Here is a 19,031-nt window from a genome sequence, read left to right as displayed (position 1 = left end):
TCTGCTTGCCTCTGCTTAGCACCTTCCAAAAAGTAGCCGGGGCCAAACCTGCTTGGCTTCTGAGATCTGAATCTCTTCCCCCACCCGAAGGATCAGATTGTTGCAGTTTGTGTGGAAACACATAATCTGCAGCAAACTGATTCTGGAAAGCATGCAGGGCCAGGCACAGCAGTGCTGGCAGCTGGGCAGGGCTGAGCCCCACTTCTTGCACCACCAACACCGTCTGTCTTCCATGTCCGGATCCGCACTCCTGTCGGCCAGGCCGGCCGTGCAAGCCGAGCGGTGAAGGAGGTGGTGACGCAGAGAGTGGGGCTGAGTGCGGATCCTGGCCGACCACCAGCCATCCAGTGGTGAGCTCCCTGGGGTGGGACAAACAGATGTCAGGTCCGTAGTCATTTCCGTTACAGGGGGCACGCCAGGAGATGTTTTTCCACATTAAAAAACAACAAAAAACACCTCCAGGAAGCAGGCTGTCTGGTTTTGATGGGAAACCCATACTGGAAGCGAGGTTTTGAAGCATTAGGAAACAGCTTGTATTTTGTATCGTTACCGCCATGAAGATGGTTGTATTTCAGGGATTCTTAGGAATTGTATTGTACGATGTTTTTAAGTCTGGATATTGTTTTATGTGATGTTTTATTGGAAGCTGCTGAGAGTCAGTTTATGAGAGCGGCGTTATAAAAGTCCAACAAACCAACTAATAAACAAATAAATAAATACTGCCAGAAAGAGAGAAGAAATACCCCAAATATTATCCAATACGAGAATGAGCAAGAAAAAGATAGAAAACTCATTATGTTTCTTACGTGTGATCTTGTTTCTTTGATGCTCTCAACAGAGATCGCGTGGTGATCGTTCTTGTATTGAATACATATTTGGGGTCTCTTCTTATAGGTATTTCCCCTCTCTTTCTTGCAGTCGCTTCTGAGATCTGGCAGGATCCATGGCAGCCCAAGAAATGGAGCCCTGCCCAATGATCATGACCTCTGTGCAGTCCCACGTGGGAGAACAGCAAGATCAGAAGCAAAGCTTCCTGGAAGCTGAAGTGAGATCTGCTCCAAAACCTAATTAACCCTGTTCGCCTGCTTTATTAGTTGGGGGTAAATTATAGGATGTGCCAGCGTGATTTTAACGGATTGTTTTAACCTGATGTCACCCGCCCTGAGCTATAGAAGGAAGGGCGGGGTATAATAGTAAGATCTATTTATATTTATTAGGAGGGAGAGCAGGGGTGGCCAGAGCTGTGGTTCTCCAGATGTCCATGGACTACAATCACCATGAGCCCCTGCCATGCCATGGCAGGGGCTCATGGTTATTGTAGTCCATGGGCATCTGGAGAGCTGCAACTTTGGCCACCCCTGTTCTAGGGGATCCAGACCAAGGCAAGAAAAGAGGAGAGATGGTTAGACATTCTTCACCTTGCACAGCGACCCTGGCCTTCCTTGGGGGTCTCCCACCCCCCCTACTAACCGGGGCCGACATGGCTTAACTTCTGAGATCCGTTAAGGAGTTTTTCCTTTCCCTTCCTCTGGACAGAGCCCTTGGCTTTTCCTGGTTGTCTCACTTTCTTGGTCATTCCACTCTAAGGGGCGTGGGTGGGCTTCAAGCTGCCCTTTCTATCCCCATCCCTGCGTGGATGAGTCCGCCCACCACTCCAGCCCCGCTGGACATGTCAACCCGCACGCCCCTCCCCGCGATCCCCCGGGACCTCCCGCCCTGGAGTCGGCAACCGCCGGCGAGAGCGAGCCGCTCCGGGACTTCGCGCGCGTTCGGGCTCGGTTTCTTTTCATACTTTCCCCGGGCGGGTTCCCCAGCCAATGAGGAGGCTCCTTTCTTCGCCCCCCCTCGCTCGGGGGCGGGCCAGGCGTGCGCGCAGCCAACCAGCGGCGGGCGGCCCCCTCCCGGCCTCCCCTCCCCTCCCGGCTCAGCCCTTTTAAGGAGGCGCCGAGGCGAGAAGCCGGACCGGCGCCGAGGGGACTTGGGTTGCGCCGCCGTCTGAGCTCCGAGGAGTTGGGGGGCCGCAGATCCGGATGGTCACCGGGGGGCGCTGGCCCCTTGCACCGCCCTTTGGACCCCTTGCATCCCCCTTGCACTCCATTTGCACCTTTTGCACCCCCTTTGGACCCCTTGCATCCCGCTTGCACCCCATTTGCACCTTTTGCACCCTCCTTTGCACCCCTTGAACCCCCCTTGGGGCCCCTAGCCCCCCTTGCTCCGCTGCCCGCCCCATGCCGCGCCGCCGCGCCGCCGCCCAGTGAGCCCGCGGCATGCTGGCCGTCCTGGCCGGGCTGGCCTTCGCCCGGTGGGGGGCGTGGGGGGCGCCGGAGCCTCCCCCGGGCGGCCGCTTCGTCTGCACGTCGCTGCCGCCGGACGCCGCCTGCCCGGTGCCCGCCGCCTCCGCCGCCGTCCCGGAGGAGGACCTGAAGGCCGCCGTGCTCCGCCTGCGGGAGACGGTCCTGCAGCAGAAGGAGACGCTGGGCCAGCAGCGGGAGGCCATCCGCGAGCTGAGCGCCAAGCTGGGCCGCTGCGAGGCCGGCCCCGACGGCAAGGGGGGCGTCTGGAGGAAGGAGGGCAAAGGCAAGGACACCATGGGCGACCTGCCCCGCGACCCCGGACTGCTCGTCGACCAGCTCAGCCGCACCATGCAGACCCTCAAGGACCGTCTGGAGAACCTCGAGGTGAGCCGGGAGGGCACCCCGCGGGCGCTGTCCGCGGTGCTGAACCCCCCTCGGGCGCTGTCCGTGGTGCTGAACCCCCTCGGGGTGCCGCCTGAGGTGCTGAACCCCCTAGGGCGCTGTCCACAGTGCTGAACCCCGGCGCTGTCCCTGGTGCTGAACCCCCCTCGGGTGCCGTCTTAGGTGTTGAACCCCCTAGGGGGTGTCGTCCGCGGTGCCTTCCCTTGGGTGCCACGTCCGGGGGGTGTCCCCAGTGATTGGTACCCAACCTTAGAGGTGGGGTGAGGACTACTTGGGCCACACACAGTACAGGGACCCACCGGTGTGCGTTAAGTGCGGTCCATATGCTTCCATCCAAGTGGAACACACTAGCTGGGGCAATGTGTTTAGAGAGTCATGTTCATAGAGGCATGTTGAAGTTGCTTCTGGCTTATGTTGTGACTCTGTGGACGAAAGAGTTCCAGAAGGTCCTTGGTGGAGTCCACCCGTCTCAGAGGGGGTCTTCCTTCTTTCCCTTTGGCTTTTCCTAGCATTATGGTCTTTTCCGATTACTCGTCATGGGGCCAAAGTGTATCCTCTAGTTGCTTTAGCTTCTAGGGAGGGAGCAGGAGGGATCTGGTGATCGAGAACCCACTGGTACCCCGTTGTCTGCGGTATGCTGTGAGATTCTCTCCCACCACCACAAGCGAAACCTGCCTGAGCAAAACCCGAAATGGATAACAGCTGCAAAAACACAGCATCCCAATTTTGCAGCTTGGGGGGTGCAAATTCTGGTCAACTTACGCCGATCCTGTAGGGCTTTCGTGACAAGAGTTATTCAGTGGTGGTTTGTATACAGAGGACTTTCTGGGTGCTCTCCCATCCAATTTGACATCCCCCTTTTGAACCCACAGGTTGGGTTCTCTGTGGGAAGCCACGCTAGAAACGACCAACCAAAGGGTTGGCAGAGCCTCTTCGATTGCGTGAGGCAGCAGAAACTAGAACATATTGTGATTTTTTTAATTCTCTCCCATTTGGGACCCAACAAGGACCTAGGTTTCCTTTTCCATGGCACGGCTTCCACTAGCATCCCAAGGCACAAAAGACTGCATTTTCTCCAGTTGCCCCTGTTTCTGCACATGCCCGCACAGGAGCATGGAGAAAAGCACATTGAGTTGCCAAACAGCTGTGACTTTTCTGTGTCAAGCCTGAGTTTTCATGCACATATACATGCGGTACATGCCAAGATGTACACACACTTCCTCCTTGGGATCGGGAGCTGGTGGGGTGAGGCTACTTAATGGGTGGTAAGCCAGGAGCGGGGGGTGGGGGTGGGAATGCTGTGATTAAAACTTTTCCTCTAGCAACGGCTCTCGGGAAACATCTCGGTCAGCTCCCAGGCAGGCAGATGCAATAGTGTTTTTAATAAAAAGTCTCTCTCTCTCTCCTGCCAATTCCCTTGCACCATCAAATCTACGTCCGTTGGTTCCCCTTCAGGGCTCTTGACAGCAATAGCCTCCCATCTCTTTGGCGCAGCTCCCAGCGTGCTGATAAATCCGTGCTTAGGATTAGTCCAAACAGCTGGATCAGGAAACGGGGCCGGATAATAACTTCCCCTCCCACCCCCACCCCCTTCCCGACCTGGCTGGCGGGCTGGCCCGGGCTCGCCTGATCTTCAGAGCTCGGAAGCTTGGCTGGGCGTCCACCAACGGAGCTGGGGCTCCCCATCTCTCACCTTGTAACCATTGCAGGGTCCCCATAATTTGGCAGTCCCTTGCCAGGGCTCTCCTCCTGCCCTAAGGCTCCACAACCTTGCCTACGTGGCTCTACAGTTTGGAAAAAGGCGGTTTCCCACATCCGGAGTGCTGTGCTAGGTATCTTGGCTTCCCATCTGCCGTGATTCTATTACTGGGCTACCGGCCTTCAGAGCGTTCCCCATTATATACCCGCCTCTCTCTTTTCTGCCTCATGCAGGCGGATGGGTGACATTTCTAACCCACCTGTCTTTACTCCGAGGCAGCTGAAGGCGCGTCTCTCTCCTCCCCGCGGGTGGGAGACCTCTGTCATGCGCTAAATATATATGTAATCGATTACCAGGGGTACAATTAGCAGAGTCGCGGCCCAGCGGGGCGTTGGAATAAACAAGCACGCGTTCCCGGAATCTTTACACTGACATTCTCTTCTCCTTTTTTTCTCTCTCTCTCTTCAAAATGCAGCTTGTGTTTCGGCTGAAGCACGTTCCCAAAGTTTTCGTACAAAGGGAACAATTCCCTGCCCTCTCCCCAGCATGGGAGGAGGGTGGGATTGCAATATCCAGCTTTCTGGGAGGTGATCCGAATTGCACAGCAGGCTTGGGTCTGGGGTGGGGGAAATCTGTTGCAACAAGTAAAGCATTCAGACCCAGGTTTTGGTTGCCCGTGTTTTAACGTCTGCCCCCCCCTCCGCCAAACCGGGAACGCGAAAAGAACAGATGTTCCATTTGCCGTCTTCCAGGAAAATGGACCGGGAAGGGATTTGCGGGGTTTTATTTCCCGGATTTGTTGTTTTCAGGGCTCCCCCGCCCCCTTTAATCTGTCCTAGGACAAAGAGGCCGGATGCAGTGGAGCGTAGACATCCTAGGTCATAAGACCCGGGCATATGGGGATGCATTTGCTTCCAAAAAAACTAATCACAAGTTGCCGAGAGCCAGGAGAGATGGGGAGGACGAAAGCGTACAGCCTGATTGAGCACGGCGGGGAGGGGTGGGGATGAAAAAGGAAACCTTCTAGCTATACCTCTCTGCTTTGACCGCTTTCTAATGTATAATTATTCACAGCGTACGGTGATAGCACGTTCTTTCAGCCCCCTCTCCCCTTCCCCCCCGGCGAAGATCAAGGTTTTAGACTCAGGCGGAGATTTTGCCGCAGTTTCTTGGCTTATAGGATTTTTAAAAAATTATATGTATTAGTTTCATCGGTTTTATGGGGATGTATTGGGCTTGTATCTTGAATTGTAAGCCGCCTCAAGCCTCTGGGGGGAGGTGGGTAAATAACAGCAACAACAACAACAATAATAATAATAATATTTGATGAGTTGCACACCCACCAAAAAGCTCCGGCCTTGAATTATACTTGCTTGGTCCAAAAGGTGCCCCCAAATTCCAACTCTGTCTTGCTGCTTCAGGCCAACCTGGCTTCCCCCCTCAATCCATTTACAGCTCTCTTCGCCCAGCTGCCTTCTTGGCAGGCTGAATTGAGAACCTTTTATATATATATATATATATATATATATAAAAGCAATCCATGTAAGAGTAATCAATCCGTTCGAAACAGCTCCGGGCCATTGTTACAGCGCTGCCACCGTGGGCTGGGGGAAATCTCGGCCTGATAAAATATTGACCAGGACGCCTTTTGAGGCTGAGCAATAATAAGGAGGATTTTTCTTGTTGGGGGGGGGGAAATCCCCCTGCGTTGATAAAGTGAATTCTGATTCTCGAGAATTCCTGATGGAATAAATCTTGGGCGTCTTTAAGACGCCTGGGATGATAAATGTTCTGTTCTGATCTAATTTCATGTTGCTTTGTTAGGGACACCATTTCCTGACCTAGCACAGGTAAAGAAAGAAGAAGGGTTGGTTTTTATACCCCACCAGTAGGAGTCTCAAAGCGGTTGGCAATCGCCTTCCCTTCCTCTCCTCACAACAGGCATCCTGTGAGGTAGAGGGGGACGGAGAGAGCTCTGGAAGAGCTGCTCTTTGAGAACAGCTCTAACAGGACTGGGATTGGCCCAAGGTCACCCAGCTGGCTGCATGTGGAGGAGAAACGGGGACTCAAACCCCGTTCTCCAGATGAGAGGCTGCCGCTCTTAACCACGACACTGATCAGCCTCTGCAAGAAGAAGAGAGGAACCATGGTTAGTATGATATTTCTGTTTGGAAATCACGATGCCCAGAGTTTCAAACATCATGGTTTGATCAGTTGACTGCTGGGAATGCAGCCAAGCATGGTTTGTTTTTTGGCACGCAAACGGAGAGTTCGAACAAGGCTTTCTAGCCAATCCGGTTAACAGCGGTTTGCACCAATCGCGGTTTCTTGTGACGTCTGCATTATTAAAACCGCGGTTGGCTGTGTGGTTTCGGAGGGTGGCCCTGTTAACCTGCAATAGAATAATCCAATATGAGTCCAGGAGCCCCTCAGAAAACAACAAGATTCTGGCAGTCATAGGGCACTGAGTACCGGCCCTGTCCCTTGGCCCAAAGGAGCACAATCAGGGGAAGATCTCTCCCTACACGCAGCAGAGTTTGCGCACAAACCAGGTGTGGTTTGAAAACCTAGCTTGTTGGTTGCCGCGCTTTTGTCGCGATATTTGAATTGATTGATCCCGGTGTTTGAATGTAGCCGTTGGTAGATACTGCCTCGGCTTTGCTTGTAATGATCCCAGCCTTCGTTCCGAGACGGTTCCCCCTTTAAAACATTGAATACCTTTCCGAGAAACCTGGTTTTGGCCTCCCAGACCACTGAGAAGATAGATCTTTGACATCTCCCTGTTCCAGAATTCTGGTCCCAATCGAAGGCATATGCTTCAATCATAAAGCCTTACCCCTTCGAAGGAATGCATCCGGCCTCTTGGAGATTTCCTCCTGAGATTTGGGGTTGAGCTGCCCCCTTTTGGCGCTGTTTGATCACGTAGAGCGTTCTTTAGCTCAGTCCCATCCCCGTGGGGTGCCCCCTTCAGTCTGATGCTTGTCAACAGCCAATTTGAAAAACAGCCTTTGAAAAGGAGGCAGACGCTCGATTTAGTCCTGCAGATTTCTCCAGGCGTTGTAGTAGGATCAGTGAGAACCCCTTCCTTCCTTCCTTCCTTCCTTCCTTCCTTCCTTCCTTCCTTCCTTCCTTCCTTCCTTCCTTCCTTCCTTCCTTCCTTCCTTCCTTCCTTCCTTCCTTCCTTCCTTCCCTCCCTCCCTCCCTCCCTCCCTCCCTCCCTTCCCTCCCTCCCTCCCTCCCTCCCTCCCTCCCTTCCTTCCTTCCTTCCTTCCTTCCTTCCTTCCTTCCTTCCTTCCTTCCTTCCTTCCTTCCTTCCTTCCACAGTGGTTTGCCTTTGCCTGACCTCCACATCATGACTGTGGTATCCCTTTGTGGTCTCCCATCCAACTGCTAGCCAGGGCTAACCCTGCTTAGCTCTTAAGGTCTGATGAGATCAGCTTTCAAGGTCACGCCAAAGGCATTCCGCACTGGGATGATTAACTTCAAAAGCCACCTCTGTTTTGATTTGTCAGAGGAAGATGCATTAGATGGTTTTACTACACACACTAATTTCTTTGCTTTTTGGCTTAATGCATTTCACTAGACTGATTATATATATATTGTTAAGCATTGTCACAGTCAGCTGACTGGTCGATGGTGTCCTGAATTTTGAGATCTAGTCAAGTTATTGGGAATCAGAGAGGTTTCATCGCAGAATTCTAGCTTTTCCAAGAAACCTTGTCTTTTGGAGTTGAGAAGGTGTTATTTATTCAGTACTCAGAAACTTCAGGTGTTTTTGAAAGCTTCCAGGCACTGCTGCAAGACGTCCAGTGACAACTGGCACAATGATAACTATCTCCCAGAGGCACTCTTAACTCTCTTTGTACGTCTTGGTATTTGGTGATCTTCTCCTGTTCTTTCTTTTCCATCCTGCTGTTTCCTGGGATTGCAGTGTCAGTGATCCACACCCTTTCCCCTCGTTTGTTTCCCTACAGCTGTGATATCAGAGGCGTTATGACTTTGGTGTTCATCCATTTGCAATCCAAAATACCCAAGACTCTTTGTTTCATTCTCTTCTTTTACTTATAATGATTATCAATCATCAGTGAACCCGTAAAACGGCTCTTCCTTTTCTTGTTTGGTCATTTACCACACTTTGCAAAGGGGCCATAGCTCCACAGCAGAGCATCTGCTTGGCATGCAGAAGGAGCAAGGTTCAAATCTCCAGTTTACAGGACGAGTCAGCAGGCAGTGGGAAAAACTGCTACCTGAGACCCTTGAGAGTCATACCGAAGGTTCTGGGTTCAAATCACGGCATTTCCAGCATTTATTTCTTTGTTCATTCGTGTATTTATCATACGGCATGTGTGCAGCTAGCTTCTGCACACAGTGTGACGTGCCGTTCAATCGACTTCCACCTAGGGGAAGCTACGGATAGATCTCTTGAAGAACATGCCTGGTATACAACCAATTGAAAATAGCAAATCGCAGACCCAGGAAATGCAAAGGCATTCTACTCAAGTGAAGATTCTTTTAGCCGCTGGTTGTGAGAAGAATTTGGACACGTATATTGTACTTGTAGCTGTGATTGTATTGGCCTCTGGTGAAAGTCTCGTCGCTCGAAACGTGATCTGCTGATGGCGTTCATGTTTGTCTGACATGCGTGTGCTGAGGGGGAAAGGAAGCGTTCCCTTTCTATGGCTTTTTAATGAATAATTAATATTTTTTAATTACCTTGCGCGCCGTTAATTAATTTGCTCATCGGGCCGCCCCTCTCAGCCCAGCTGTCCCGGAGTGGCGTGCCACAATTTAAAGCCAGCGCGAATAAAAACGATGAACGTTAACCCATCCGATAGGAATTTAGAAAATAAATTGTTGGTTTAATTCGCTTCTAGACTTCTGTGTCCCTCAACTTCTTCGGTCCCCTCATGCGGGCGGGAGAGCCAGGAGATGCGGGGATCTGAGGCCTCCCATCCAAATACTACTCAGAATTGACCCTGCTTAGCTTTTGAGATCTGGGCTGTCTCCAGTTAAAAGGGCAAGGTAGTAGGGGATGGGACAGACCTCTAGCCAAGACCCCAGAGAGTGGCAGCCAATCAGTGACCCGAGAGTCTCCTTCAGAACATCTTTATGCACTTTGAACGTTTTCTCAGGGCTACAGCCACACTAGGAATGTCGCTCGCCTTGGAAACCCTACAGTAGGAGTGTCCGAATGGTGGCTCTCCAGAGGTCCATGGACTACAATTGCCATGAGCCCCTGCCAGCGTGCTGGCAGGGGCTCATGGTAATTGTAGTCCATGGACCTCCGGAGAGCCACCGTTTGCACACCCCTTCCCTTCTGCACCAAAGCAAAAACAAAAAACCACAGAGGCGTCGGGGTGGCCTTCAATACAGAGCTGCCATGATGACATCTAAGACCTGGTTGTCATCACCGTCCGCCACGATCCTCGGCTTACCCTGCTCCTCTCCTCTCTCGCAGCACCAGCTCCGCGCCAACGTGTCCTACGCCGCCCTGCCCCTCGATCTCCGAGAGATGCTCCAAAAGCGGCTCGGGGACCTGGAGCGGCAGCTGCTCAGCAAAGTGGCGGAGCTGGAGAACGAGAAGTCCCTGCTCCACAACGAGACGTCCTCCCACCGGCAAAGGACCGAGGCGGCCCTCAACGCGCTGCTGGAGAGAGTTTCGGAGCTGGAAAGAGGTAACCGCAGAGGCCGCCCGGAGATACTTTCCCCGTTCTGGGGTGACCTCTTCATGGATTTGGTAGGAAACTCAGGAGCTGCGGAAGGTTGGGGTTCTTCACCCTAATAATTTAATCAGAGGTAGAGATTTGCCGTTATTGAGAAATGGCACACTTGGCTGGACTTTGTCAGCCCAGAACTGTTTCAAGAAACACTCGCTGTAAATGGTGTTCATAGTGCCAGTAAGTACTGGAACTTTTGAATTGGTTCTGAGTCCCTCCGGAGAAATACAGCTGCAGTGTAACAGAACACGGAGAAAGTTTGCAGTTATTAGGTACCTTTGTGGATGAGGCACGGATCCAGACTCACAGCGGTTTGTGGCTTAAAAGAGAGTAATCTTTACTGGAAAGGTTATTTACAAATATATATCATATTCATCAGTCTCCTTACTGAAGCAGAGTTCAAAAACGTAAAGCATAGTTACAGAGGCAGCACATTGAAAGTCTCTATGGCTGCGCTGCAAGCTGACTACATACCCACACATCAGCAGATGGAGAAAGCCTAATGGTGGCTGAGTGCTTGCCACTGAACTGCTCTTCCTGAAGAAGCAGGAAGTGGGTGGAGCTCGCCTTAAACAATGGTGTCCCCAGGGCACGTGGCTCAGAATTCCCTGCAACCACACCCATGACCACTGGATGCCACTAGTGAGCACTTAAAAAAACAAACAAAGCCCCATTGGGTGATCTAACCAGCCTCTTCAGAAATTTTATTTGCAATCTTGGCCACTGAGGAAAACTTTTGAAAATGAATATAATCCAGAAGTCATTTTGGCCAGACTTCAAGAGAAACAACGTACAAGACTTGGAAGGGTTTACATTCATATTACTATTGTAGATCTATGCTCAGTATATTATTGGTAGCCTTTTTACACAGGTGTCTCCTTGTATATATTTGTTTTCTATTTATCTGTCTGTCTATCCATATCTGTCTGTCTGTCTATCCATATCTGTCTGTCTGTCTGCCTCATTTATACCTTGTCGTTCTTCCCAGTGTCGCCTGAAACAGCTTAAATAATTTTTCCCATTTTGTCCACACAACCTGTGAAGTAGGGTTAGGGTGAGAGCAAGGTCACCCCGTAAACTTCCACGGCACTCGAATCCAAGTCTCCCTGGTCATAGCTCTAACCCAGGCTTTCTCAACCAAGGTTCTGCAAAACCCTGAAGTTTCTTGATGGCCCTGGAAGGGTTTCCCGAACGGGTGGGAATGAATTAATTAATGTAAAATATTTATTGGATAGTGGGAAGAGGAGGGTGCCATTTCTGAGGTTTCTCGAAGCCTGAAAAATGTTTCAGGGGTTTCTCAATAGTAAAAAAGGCAAGAAAGGCTGCATTAACCTCTAAACCACCCTAGTTCTGTTAATAACAGTGCTGTTTCCCATTGGGGCGTGGCCGTAGGTACCAGCGCCTTCAAGTCGCCGGATGAGTTCAAAGTCTCCCTGCCCCTCCGTACCAACTACCTGTACGGGAAGGTGAAGAAGACGCTGCCCGAGTTGTATGCCTTCACCGTGTGCTTGTGGCTGAAGTCGAGCGCCTCGCCTGGGATCGGGACGCCCTTCTCCTACGCCGTCCCTGGCCAAGCGAACGAAGTGGTACTGATCGAGTGGGGGAACAACCCAATCGAGCTGCTCATTAACGACAAGGTGAGGAAAGGCCGCCTACCCCCCCCCCAAGTCCACAAAAGAGGGATGCAGATAACCCTTTACCACCTTGCAGGGCTGTTGTGAAGGATGTCCTCTGGAGGAACTCATTGTCCATTGTGTGGGACAGGAGGCTGGACTAGATGGACCTTCTCTGGTTAGGCATAGCAGGGCTCTTTTGGTGTTCTTGTGATGGCCTGGTTGGCCACTGTGTGAGGGGGGATGCTGGACTAGATGGACCTTCACTAGTCTGATCCAGCAGGGATCTTCTGAGGTTCTCATCAGGGGAAGGTCTCAGCTCTATTCCTTGTTGTTGGCCCTTCAGAGGAACAGGTTAGCTGCTGTGTGAGGGGGGATGCTGGACTAGATGGACCACTGGCCTGATCCAGCAGGGCTCTTCTGAGGTTCTTATGAAGCTTAGGCCGATTGTTATATCTGCTCTAGAATTACTTTGCTGGATAAAAGCCTTCCCTTCATTGGAACAGGATCTCTTGGCTCAGCTGTTTTAAAATTGGGCCATAAGTCACTGATTTATCGATCCAGGCCAGGTGGTTAAACTGTCCTGTTAAAATGTGACCAGAGCCGGCTTCTGGCAGAAGGAGGGAGTCAAACAGCATGCTGACGTGTTGCAATAAGTTCATAAACATCTATTCCCTGGGCGGGGAGGCAGTGGGTTGCTAAGTGATTCAGGCTTCACGCAAAAGTTGTGGCGGTTTCTTCTGTGCCTTCTCCAGGTTTAATTGCCGTCTGGATCCAGCCCCTGAATGTCATCCTAACCTGAAAGAGGGGCTGTTTACATTCCAGTAACAAGCAGCACTCTGCACGTTCTTTGGGCTCCGTCCCATTTTAGAATTCCAATTTGCACGTGATGAACAGACTCCAGTTTGTTCACTTTCAGAGATGACGGCAAAGCTGGGGAGTTTGGAATGGCTTCCTGCGTGCAACAGGCAGAGAAGAGGGAGAAAGCGAATGCAAATTCAATGAACATTCGGGGGGGTTTGTGGCAGGTGTGGTTGCCAGCCTACAGGTGGGACCTGGTGATCTCCCAGAATGACAGCTGAATTCCAAATTCCAGATCAGTCCCCTCCACCCCACACACAAGAGATCAGGCCAAGTTTGGAGGGTGGATTTTCTGGAAACACACCCCTGATGACCTCCCTCCTGGAATTTCCAAGCCACCGGCAGACTTAGTAAATGGCCACCTTCCCAAGGAACAGTCCCCAGGGGGGAGATAAATCAGAGAAATCAGACACATTTTCCCTGTCTGCCCTTTGCAATTCACCTCGAGGGCTATTTTTAAAAACTCCAGTTTGTTTCGAGGTGGATCGATGACCAGAGGAGCGTCTGATTGAAGTGCAGGCCTTCCTCGAATTCCCGTGGCGTTTTGGGCTCATTCCAGCTGTCTTTGTCCAGGTCGCGCAGCTGCCCCTCTTTATCAGCGACGGGAAGTGGCACCACATCTGCATCACTTGGACAACGCGGGATGGCTTGTGGGAGGCCTTCCAGGACGGGGAGAAACTGGGCACCGGGGACAACCTGGCTCCTTGGCACCCTATCAAGCCAGGAGGGGTCCTGATCCTCGGCCAGGAGCAGGTAAGTGGCACAGCTCCCCCTCTCAGCCCACAGAGTGTTGGAAAGCAATAACATGTTGGATCCGGACTACGTTTTCTGTCCATAGAATGGAACTTTCTGGCCTCTTCTGGTCTCCATGAAACATTCATCCTGGAGAGGAAGGAGACCTAGTGAATGGAGAGGAGCTTTGGCTCAGTGGCAGAGCTCCTGTTTAGCATGCAGAGGGTCCCAGGTTCAATCCCCGGCATCTCCAGTTAACAGGACCAGGTGATGGGAAAGACCTTGATCTGGGACCCTGGTTCAGTTGGAGAACTTCCTCATAGCTCATTGTCTGAAATGGCACAGCACTCCAGTGCCGTAAGATTGTGAAGTTCATCTAGCTAGACTCTGAAGGATCAACTTTTGTGACTCAAAGCTCCCCTTGTCAGATATGAAGATGGAGAATGGAGAATTGCTTAGGGCTGATCCTGCGTAGAGCAGGGGGTTGGACTAGATGGCCTGTATGGCCCCTTCCAACTCTATGATTCTGTGATTCTATGATCCTGCGTAGAGCAGGGGGTTGGACTAGATGGCCTGTATGGCCCCTTCCAACTCTATGATTCTATGATTCTAGGAAGAGGGTATGCTAAAGTTTGTATATATTTGTAGATCTCCGTTAGATTTTAGTCCAGTGACACCTTCTTAGGGTGTAAGCTTTTGAGAGCACAGTGTCGACTTGCCCAGGGCCAAACAATGAGGGAGCCCACTATCAAGTTGCTCAGAGCCTGGCATGGACCAGTCAGCTCCAGCAAAGCCCAGTAATGCCCACAAGTCCTCTGAGGACAAGACAGCCAGCAGACCTGACCCAAACCCAAAGCTAGTAACAAAGATGCTTCAGGAGGAATCAGCCTCTGAGGAGCCCCACATGGATCCACAACCAGGTACAAGTGCAGTTGCCCCTTAGCCCCCAAGCTCTGGGTAGACAACAGAGAGCCATCTGCTGGCCAGTTCATCTCCTCCGTTGCCAGAACTGTGGGAAAAGTGCAGGAGGAGGAGCAGGAGGGAACTGCAAGAAAGAAGGCACAGTACCAAATTGGCAGCACAACAGAGGCCCCACATCATCCATAAGTGTTTGCAGGAGCAAGGCTGAGGTGCTGGCAGGTGTTTGGCTGAACGTATAAAAGCAGCAAATGAGGGAGTGGCTATGTGGAAGTAACTCATGACCATGCAAGCTGTACTGATTCCCTTGTCTCTGACTCTGGCCTGTGCTCCAGAACTCTGTTCAGATTTCCCTTTGGTCTTAGAGCAGCAAGCATGACTTAACTGGTATTTGAACTTTGGAATGGGATTCTGCCTGCCTGCTGCGTATCTGCAACTAGGACAGGGCTAAACAATGAGGGAGCCCGCTCTCTGTGACTCAGGGTCAAACAGTGAGGGTACCCATCCTCCTGTTTCTTTGAATTGTTAGCTCACTGAATGGAACAAACCTGAATCTCTACTTTCCCTTCTTCAAGGACACAGTGGGCGGACGATTTGACGCGACCCAAGCCTTTGTTGGAGAGCTGAGCCAGTTCAACATATGGGACAGGGTCTTGAAGCCCGAAGACATCATGAATATTGCTAACTGCTCGACCAACATGCCCGGTAACATCATACCTTGGGTCGACAACAACGTCGACGTCTTCGGTGGCGCGGCTAAGTGGCCCGTGGAATCTTGCGAAGAGCGTCTGCTAGATCTATAACCCATGACCTATTCACCTCCCATTTTAAGTGCCCTGTTTCTATCAAGACAATCTCTCGTGGGCTTTGAGGTCCCCCGTGCTCCCAATTCATGCCTCTGAATGATCGTTGTTTAATAACCATTTAGTGAGCTCCCCTGACCGGGCTAGCCTGGTTCCATCAGATCTTGGAAGCTAAGCAGGGTCGGCCCAGGAGAGTATTTGGAAGGGAGACCTGCAGGGGTTGGGACATGGAGGCAGGCGATGGCAATACCACCTCTGGACATTTCTTGCCTCGAAAACCTCACAGAAGCCAGCAGAGACCTGACGGGGAAGGGAAATGCTGCCAGGTGTGAAAATGCATGCTGTTTGCCATTCTCCCGATGCAGCCCCCTGGGGTCATTGCTATCAAGCTGGGAAGTGAACAGGAGATGTGCAAGACTGCACTGATGCACTTGCAAATGTCTTGAAGGAGGAGGTTAAGTCGGAGGGCTTTGTGGTTGGGGCAAATGTACACCTTGGGCAGTATTTTCACACCGTGGGGTGGCTCTGTTGGGAAGGATCTCTCCCAGCATCCCCCAGCTTTGGCTCCCTGCTTGGAGTGGTCAGCTGTGCCCCTTGTTCATAGTTTATCCCCGTCCCTCCCCACATCAGTGACACATGGCATGAAGGGGCTGCCATCTGTGAAAACGTAATAATGCCTTTAGCAGATTAGAAAACCATCCGCCACAGAGGCAGTAGCTAGCCTGTCCCATGATCTCAGGATCGGTAATTCCATTTTTGGCACAGGATCGGTAATTCCATTTTTGGGTTGTTGGGATAGGCCGTTCACAGGACATGGACTTCCTGTGGACTGTAAAGGAAAAGGAGATTTCGTAGGTTTGGGGCACTTTTTCTGTACAGATACAGAAAAACGTGCGCGGATTAGATTTCAAAAAGAAAAGACAGAAATGAATGTATCAAGGGAGCCATTGAAAGCTGAAAAGAATCCCCTCCCCAGTCTTTCTCAACAGCTGTGACAATTAAGCGGGAGCAGTTTTTGGGCTCGCTCACGGCCAAGGGCTGACCACCTGGAACACCCTCCGCATGGCTTTGTTTGCTCTCCTCCCAGCTTCCAGGATGCACCAGTTGGACAGCCGTCTGGTTCCCCTCTTGCGGACGCCGACACAAAAGCCATAAAGAATCCCTTCACCCTTGGAGGGTTGCCAGCCTCCAGTTGGGGGCTGGAGAGACCTCTGTGGAGGGGGGGGGAAATCACTGCTCTGGAGGCCAGTCTCTCCAGTCTGCACTGGTTCCCTCAAGACGACTTTTTAAGGTTCAGGAATGCCTCCAGGGTTCCAGTCATGGCTGCCTAATTTGGCCCTTGGAGAGCAGCCCCTTTCCCCCTTCGTTGTTGCAAAACCCAATCACGGAGGCCGTCAGCCAATGCTTAGAATTCAGCTCCCTCCTCCCGGCTCTCCCATCCCTCCCCCCGTTCCAGCAACCCTTTCCCTTTCACATTTCACTACCGAGGCCCTCGCCAGCAAAAGGGGCACTAACTACATTCCGAAACCCAAATCCGTCGCTGTTCCAAGACTCGTTTTCTGTGCCAAAACATGTTTCGCAATGTGTCCGAGATCCTGGTGGGAGGGACTGTTTCGGTTCTAGCATTGCCAGCTTGCAGGTGGGGCCTGGGGGGTCTCCTGGGATTGCAACCAATCTCCAAACGGCAGAGATCAGCCCCTTGAGAGAAGAGGGCTGCTTTGGAGGGGGGGACTGTACCGCATATATCCTGCTGATGTCTCCCCTTCCCAGGCTCCGCCCCCCCCCCAAGGCTCCAAGAATTTCCCAAGCTGCCGTTGGGAATCCAATTTAATTCCAGCCTCCCCAAGACTCTGTTTACATTTTGTGTTTGCTGATGAATGTTCCAAATGAAAAGTGATTCAGGGCTTCTATTGGACTTCCTTTCCTGTTCAGATTGTATTGCAGGGTGTCACGTACACAGCACGGTCAGACTGCTAGTGGCCAGACCTGGGTGACCGAGGGTAGAAGAAGAAGAAGAGTTGGTTTTTATGCTCTGCTTTTCACTGCCCAAAGGAGTCTCAAAGCAGCTTTACAATCAATCGCCTCCCCTTCCTCTCCCCACAACAGACACCCTGAGAGAGCTCTGACAGAACTGCTTGGAGATTTGGGGTGGGGGGGGTTTGCTCCTGGACTCTTCTCTGCTGGAATGGAGAATCAAATTTGGGGAAATGAACAAGGGGAGCTTTTAGGGGGACGCGGAGAGAACCGGTAAATTTGACTTCGTGGACTGAAGCAGGAGGGCCTGTAATCTCTTCAGCCCCTGCCCAAACCATCCATCTCAGTTTTGGAGCCGTAAGGAACTAGGACGTCTGGATTTTGGGCTTGGATTTGCAGGTCTGTCTTGAACGCCAGCTTGGAAAGTGGACTGTTCCACCCCCCTAAGTTCCCAGAGATTATTTGAACTCCCCAAGGCATTGTGGGTGAGCAGGCTGCATTTTGACCCGTCTTTTTATACATTCCACAGAAATGGATGATGGCGTTTGTCCTGGGCTGCGTTCAGGCTGCAAGTGATGGGTTTGCATGTTAGAATGCTTTCCCATTAGAAAACAAACAAACAAACAACACCTCCCTGCACCTAGAAAGCGAGCATACTTAAAATGGCACACCCTGACATGCTAGCTTTCTATAAGCAGGGAGGGTGGTATTTTTTAACCCAGAGATGTGTGAAAAGCGCTGCTGCCATTCATAAAGTTACAGACCCAGGGCAGACTGAAATCCCAGGGTGGAAAGAAGATGTATCGCTCCGTTGTTTGCTTGTATAAGTGGTCCGAAATGATTTAGCCGCTGCCTCCTTTTACCAGGCCGAGTAAAGTGGGAAATAATAACAGTTTGTGCTTTTGACACAGCCGGTGGATCTCCTGAAATCAACGACGGGATCTTATTGTAGCACAAAGAGGCGCGTGATCCCAGCCATGGCAAGCTTGTTCCGGAACCCTTCCGGTGAGAAAGCGGGGTATAAATTCATCCCGGCAGAAGTCGGAACACACCTTGAAGGGTCTCCTTCAAGCTGGGAAGCCAAATCAGTCTTGCTTGCTATTGGAAGGGTAAGAATGATGGAAGAGCCACACGTTAGCTCTGGCTGAAGCTTTGGCTACGCCCCTCCCCAAATCTGATTTCCTGAGCAGCTGCTAACGGAGCCCCCTTTGCTTCGGAGAGCCACCTCTGTCCCCACCCCCCCGACCCCGTTTCTCCCTTTGCGTTTTCAAACAATCTGTCCAAGAGTTCTGCCACCCCCTTCCGAGGGCGTTGGCATTTACGCTTTGCTTCCTGAAGCCTTTAACAAAAATGTGCCAAATTTAGGAGAGATCCCTGGAATGATCCTATAAAGCTATTTTTTTTTTTAAATTCTGTATTGCTCAAAGTCCTTCTTCACCCTTTTGACTTCCGCAGGCACTGAGCTGATGTTAAAAGCTGGTCCTCCCCCCTTTAATGTATTCGATACCTTGTTCCTCTGCTTTAGTTGACTCCTCCCCCTTTTGGGGGGGTCTTCGGGCTGCACCACTGGAAATTTTCACACCCTGCTGAAGCCCCAAAGCAGATGGTTTCAGTGACTCCAGAAAAAAAGGGTTTTCAGAAGCAAGGGAGGCAGGGGATTACGGGAACTCGCCATGTTTTTTTTTCTTTTTTCATCCGTCCGGACGGTATGGAGCTCTATCTTGGTGACTGTGTCATTTGTAGGAGAACGGTCGTACGTTATTTCCATGTAGTATGATGTTCTTTCAAAAAAAAAAAAAGGATTAAATTAAAAAAAAGAAAACCCACATTGCACTGTCACTCGAAATTGCCTTTGTACTCCTCTGCGACGTCTGCGGTTTGCTTGGCCTAGTCACCGTTTGTCGAAGAAAGTCGACCGCCGAGAAGAAGCTGGTGTATTTTGCCCGGAATGTGCAAGTGGAGATTTGTAGCTCGCTTGTTCCAGCTCAAGTGCTTAAATTAGCACCATTGAGGTTCTT

The 19,031-nt window shown here is 51.4% G+C and overlaps 1 protein-coding gene across 1 annotated transcript; it reads left to right on the top strand.

Moving 5' to 3' along the window:
* Positions 1–1,973: 1,973 nt before the first annotated feature.
* On the top strand, positions 1,974–18,412 carry NPTX2 (neuronal pentraxin 2). Its single transcript, XM_077316147.1, has 5 exons — positions 1,974–2,678; positions 9,854–10,070; positions 11,505–11,749; positions 13,160–13,339; positions 14,812–18,412. Exons 1-5 carry the CDS (start codon positions 2,268–2,270, stop codon positions 15,037–15,039), a joined length of 1,281 nt encoding a protein of 426 aa, XP_077172262.1. The 5' UTR covers positions 1,974–2,267; the 3' UTR covers positions 15,040–18,412.
* Positions 18,413–19,031: the final 619 nt, after the last annotated feature.

This window comes from Paroedura picta, chromosome 17 (assembly GCF_049243985.1).
Source record: "Paroedura picta isolate Pp20150507F chromosome 17, Ppicta_v3.0, whole genome shotgun sequence".
Taxonomy (NCBI): domain Eukaryota; kingdom Metazoa; phylum Chordata; class Lepidosauria; order Squamata; family Gekkonidae; genus Paroedura; species Paroedura picta.
The sequence above is the reverse complement of the archived record's forward strand: the minus strand, read 5'-3'. Positions and strand labels throughout refer to the sequence as shown.

Coding starts and splice junctions, on each gene's coding strand:
- NPTX2 (XM_077316147.1), top strand. CDS start 2,268: ATGCTGGCCGTCCTGGCCGGGCTGGCCTTCGCCCGGTGGGGGGCGTGG. Junction 10,071..11,504: donor AGTTTCGGAGCTGGAAAGAG/GTAACCGCAGAG, acceptor GCGTGGCCGTAG/GTACCAGCGCCTTCAAGTCG. Junction 11,750..13,159: donor AGCTGCTCATTAACGACAAG/GTGAGGAAAGGC, acceptor GTCTTTGTCCAG/GTCGCGCAGCTGCCCCTCTT.